Raw genomic sequence first — 5,761 nt, forward strand, 5'->3', positions numbered from 1 at the left:
TAACTTGGTCAGTGCAATGTTTCCACAGGTAAGGGTCATCCCGCACGTAGTACTTAGCATCACTTTTAATTTTATCTTTTTGTGCCTTGGAAAAATCAGAGGGAAACCCATTAGTAACTAAATAATTTACGATATGTGCATACTAGGGTAATACTGTGCTCGCCGAAAATAGTTGCTCGTCAGGAAATTATTCTTACAGGCATAGTTCCTCATCAATGTGAACTAAACGGATCAAGTGATCAGCCACTCTATTCTCTGTTCCTCTTTTATCCTTGATCTCTACATCAAATTCGCTTAGGAGCAATATACATCTTATTAACCTTGGCTTGGCCTCTTTCTTGGCCATTAGAAACCGAAGAGTTGCATGATCAGAATAAACAATAACTTTAGCACCAAGTAAATAAGATCGGAATTTTTTTAAAGCAAAAACTACAGCTAAAAGCTCCTTCTTATTGGTGGAATAATTTCGATGGGCATTGTTCAAAATTTGGGAGTCGTAGTAGATGGCATGCAATGCTTTTCCAACTCGTTGTCCCAATACCGCTCCTACTGCATAGTCGCTGGCATCACACATGATTTCGAATGGTTTGCTCCAATCAGGTCGTTGGATGTTATCGGTGGAGAAGTCAATGAGTCCTTAAGTTTGTCAAAGAAGTTTTGCACGATTCATCAAATTCAAAAGGGACGTCTTTTTGCAACAGCTTGCACATGGAAGTGGTGATCTTGGCGAAGTCCTGAATACATCTCCTATAAAAACCTGCATGGCCAAGAAAAGAGCACACTTCCCGCACACAAGTGGGATAAGGTAAAGACTGAATGATATCAATTTTAGCTTTATCTACCTCAATATCCTTAGAAGAGACAACATGACCCAAAACAATACCTTGCCCAACCATAGAATGACAATTTTCAGAATTTAAGACTAGGTTGGTTTCGACACACCTCTTTACGACAAAAGTAAGGTTAGATAAGCATTTCTCAAATGAATCACCATATACGGTAAAATCATCCATGAATACTTCTAATATGTGCTCAATAAAATCAGAGAATATGCTAACCATACACCGTTGGAATGTGGCTGGTGCATTGACGAGTCCAAAGGGCATACGCCGATAAGCAAATGTGTCAAACGAGCAAGTGAATGTTGTCTTTTCTTGATCCTACGGTGAAATTGCAATATGAAAATATCCAGAATATCCATCAAGAAAACAATAGTAAGAATGACAAGCTAATCTTTCAATCACTTGTTCAATAAAAGGTAAAGGGAAATTATCATTTTGGTATCCAGCATTCAATTTTCTATAATCTATACAAACCATCCACCCGTTTTGAATGCGGGTGGGAACCAATTCATCATCCTTGTTCTTCACAACTATGATTCTGGTTTTCTTGGGGACCACTTGGACAGGGCTAACCCACTGGCTATCAGAAATTGGATAAATCACTCCGACTTCAAGGAGTTTGAGGATTTCTGCCTTCACCACCTCCATCATAGGTGGATTAAATTTCCTTTGCGGCTGACGCAAGGGGTTTGCTCCTTCTTCCATTAGAATCCTATGCATGCATGTAGAAGGGTTGATTCCCTTGATGTCTGCAATAGTCCATCCTATAGCAGTCTTGTGCTCCCTAAAAACCTTTATGAGTTGCTCCTCTTGTTTGACTTCCAAGCTGCTAGAGATGATGACTGGTAATGTTTTTCCTTATCCCAGGAAAACATATTTGAGATGCTGAGGTAATGTCTTTAGCTCAATGACTGGTGCCTGCAAAACAGATGGAAGACGTCGAGTATTAGGTATTGGTAAAGAGATATATGAAAGATTACCTGATTGATATAGCTCAGGGGCACAGTTCAGAATTGTAACAATCTCTTTTACTTATTCACTGAAACAAACTTCCTTGCTGTCCTTTTGAATGGGTGCTCTAATAGCCACCTCTAGCTCGTATTTTCCTAAAAGCACAAAACACTCTTGTGCCAAGTAATCCACAATATCAACAGAATAAACACAATCGTCTCCATTAGGAAATTTCATGGAATCATAGATATTAAATTTAAGGACCTCACCATCGAATTCCATAGTAAGTGTGCCACTGTGAACATCAATTTTTGTCATCGATGTTTTCAACAATGGTCTGCCTAACAGAATTGAACTATTATTATCACCATTTTTCATGTCAAGTACATAAAAATCAGCAGAAAACACCAAATTATTTACTTGCACCAACACATCCTCTACTACTCCCCTAGGGTATGTATTAGACCTATCAGCCAATTGTATGACAATTCCAGTTTTATTCAAAGGACCAAGCCTCAAGGATGCATAAATAAAATATGTCATGACATTGATTGATGCTCCAAGGTCTAGCATGGTCTTTTCAAGTCTAGCATTTCCTATTGTGCATGGGATAGAGAACATACCTGGATCTTTGCATTTTGCAGGTAGTTTTCTTTCGATCACAGCAGATACATTTTATCCTAACTCTATCTTTTGGCATCCCTTCAACATCTGCTTCTTTTTTGCAGTGCACCATTCCTTCGAAAACTTCGCATAGCGAGGTACCTGCTTAATAGCATCTAGCAATGGAATGTTTATCTCACGTCTACGAAAAGTGTCTTAGAGTTCCTTAATCCCTTCATCTTTCCAAGATTCTTTAAGTGCTAAGGGAAAAGGGGCTACAGGTTTATACTCAGAGAGAGGTGGGAACTTACCTTTTTGCACGTCTCCCTGAGTTGCTTCTTTATCATCCATATTCAGCTCTTCATTTTGTTCCTTCTTGGACGAAGCATCAACTACCTTCTCCTTAACCTTCAACTCTTTCTCATTCCTGAGAGTGATCGCACTAGCATTCTCTTTTGGTTTGGGGACCGTTTGAGATGGTAAAATTTTGGAATGTTGCACTTCCAGCTTGTTGATTGCAGTTTTGGATACTTGCTCGAGTTTCCTGTTGAAAATTCAAAGTATTAGTTGCAAGATCCTAAACTATATTTTCAAGAAATTCACCTTGCGCTAGGATTTGAGGACGCTGTTGTTGTGTAGGATACGGTGGTCTATAAGCTTGATTATGCGGTTGTGCATGAGGTCCAGGTTGATTTGCCGAAGGATTTTCGTATCTAAGATTGGGATGATCCTTCCAACCTGAATTATATGTGTTGGAATACGGATCATACTTCCGCTGTGGTGGTCCAGGAAATCCTCCAGTGTAATTCACTTGTTCGACCGATTTCTCTTGAAGTGTGGGACACATGTCAGTTGCATGTCCCATTGTAGCACAAATTCCACATGCCTTTGCAGTCTGTCCATTTTCTACAGCCATTTGACGCACAAGAGACTTCAGTTCAATCAATTGTTGCTCAAGAGAATAAACGTTTACCTCATTATTCTTTTTTGGTGCATGATCACTTCTGTTGGTGCCAAATTGCTGAGAATTGGCAGTCATATTCTCGATTAAGTTCCTTGCCTCTCGTGGAGTTTTGTTTACAAAAACTCCTCCACTTGCCGCGTCTGCCATGATCCTTTCATGAGGCAACAAACCTTCATAGCAATATTGAATTAAAAGGTTCTCACTTATTTGATGTTGCAGATAGCTAGCACGAAGCTTTTTGAACCGCTTCCAGTATTCATGAAGTGACTCCCACATATGTTTCTTGATGTCGTAGATTTTTTTTCCTGATATTTGCTTCCTCAAAGATGGGAAATATTTCTCCAGAAATATTCGCTTCATCTCTGTCCAGGTGGTGATGGATCCGGGAGGTAAATAGTACAGCCAATCCTTTGCAGCATTCTTCAAGGAAAAAGGGAAGGCTCTCAGTTGAATTTGTTCCTCCGTCACTCCGTGTGGTTTCATGCTCGTGCATACTACGTGAAATTCCATCAGAAGCTTATGGGTATCCTCACCTACGAGACCATGAAAAGAGGGCAACAAGTGAATTAGTCCAGATTTCAACTCAAAAGTGGCATTAGCTTCTAGAGTAGGAAAAGTAATGCATAAAGGTTTCTGATTTAGATTAGGATTACCAAGTTGTCTCAGGCTTAGATTTGCGTTGGCAGCCATATCTTCTTCAAGATTTTCAGTTTGATGTTCGTCCCCTTCTAATCTCAATCGCGCTTCCCTTCGTCGTCGATGAAAAGTTATATCTATCTCCGAATCGTATGGAAATTTTTCTTCTGAAGATTCTCCTGCAGACATGAACGACCAGAGAAGTACTAGAAGAAAAGACAAAATAATATGAAACAAAATAACTAGAACACAACTAAATTAAACATCGTCCCCGGCAATGGCGCCAAAATTTGGTAGCGTTTAGTCGTGTCACACCCAAATTAACCCAACTCAGATTAACTAATAAACATGTAGTATCGAGAAGACGGATCGTTTCCACGGGAAAAATGAATTTTATTTTTGTTCTAAACAAAATGCTAAAAAATAAATAATGGGGGGGGCGGGGGGGGGGGTTTGGGATTGAGATTAACTACTAATAAATTAAATCAAATTAAAATAAATTTTTTTATCCATTAACATGCAAGATTAAAATTATAACGAAGAATTCAATTAAAACAAGCATTGGTATCGATTGACTACACCCTTGAAATTATTCTTTCGATCATCGATTATCTAAAAAAAATTAATTCTCATTGAATATTCATCATTGGAAACTTAATTCTTATTTTACCTTAATTTTAGTTAACTAGATACAAGCGTTTTAAATTAACACTTACCAATGAATTAACTCAAATACAACCGATTAAGGTTTAAAATCAAGATAGCATACAAACTAGTAAAATTGATGAACCTAGACAACACAAACACAAATTATTGTATTTAATCTAGTCAATTATTGTTTCTACGAATGAACAAATTCACAGGCAAAAATTATTAATCATAGTTTCTTCGAAAATTAGAGTGATCAAACAATTACGGATTTGATATCCAATTTAGATGTAAATTGTATGGTAAAATCACAGGGTGATCAAGCCAATAATTTTACATATAAGAATAAAATAAATCTCAAACAACTTTTGATATCCAAATAAAATCAAAAACTGAGAATTAAAATCTCACAAAACAAATAAATTCAAGGGTTTCTCTTTCTCTAGAAAGTATTAGAACTTAGCCACCCATAATCATGAAAATCCTAAGAATATTCCAAAAGAAAAGATGAAATCTAAGAGAAAATTAGAAAGAAAACCTAGCCGCCAAAGAGTTCTTGGTGTTCCACTCTTCAAGTCTGATTACAAGATTAAGAAATTCGGAATAAAAACCTAATTAAAGACTAGAGTCCTTCAAAAGCAAATTTTCTTTTTTATAAGATTTTTCCCAAAATCTGCATCGCGCTTGATTGGTATAAAATGACCGATCGAGCGCACATAGTGTTGTCCAAAATCTTTTAGGTAAGAAAGCCCTGATCAAGCGAGTAAGGGTCTGATCAAATTTCTCCAAAAATGTCATGTCCTACACAATAAACTCGGGATAATGTAATGCAGACATGATGCATAAAATATGAACAAAAGCATAATTAAAACAAATGAATGCATGTAAAAATAACAAAAAAATGACATTAAAATATGCAACAAAAACACAGCTATCAAATTGCTCTTAAGCATTTGAAAGGGGATCCGGAAGAGAATTAAATAATCATAACATCTCATTTATTTATTTATTTATTTATTATTAAGCAGGTGAACAAAGATAATGTAACACATTGGGATACCGACTCTAGTGGAAGATTTAAATATGTTCCTAGCTTACGAGGTATGTATCTCTGGAT

The 5,761-nt window shown here is 37.0% G+C and overlaps 1 protein-coding gene across 1 annotated transcript; it reads right to left on the bottom strand.

The window, feature by feature from the left end:
- Positions 1–1,700: 1,700 nt before the first annotated feature.
- On the bottom strand, positions 1,701–4,185 carry LOC140877510 (uncharacterized). Its single transcript, XM_073281048.1, has 6 exons — positions 3,318–4,185; positions 3,000–3,134; positions 2,708–2,848; positions 2,417–2,558; positions 1,893–2,259; positions 1,701–1,760 (listed from the first exon to the last, which is right to left on the bottom strand). The coding sequence occupies exons 1-6, from the start codon at positions 4,183–4,185 to the stop codon at positions 1,701–1,703; spliced, it is 1,713 nt and encodes a 570-aa protein (XP_073137149.1).
- Between the last annotated feature and the right edge of the window lie 1,576 nt (positions 4,186–5,761).

The sequence above is a fragment of the Henckelia pumila genome, chromosome 2, assembly GCF_033568475.1.
Source record: "Henckelia pumila isolate YLH828 chromosome 2, ASM3356847v2, whole genome shotgun sequence".
Taxonomy (NCBI): Eukaryota; Viridiplantae; Streptophyta; class Magnoliopsida; order Lamiales; family Gesneriaceae; genus Henckelia; species Henckelia pumila.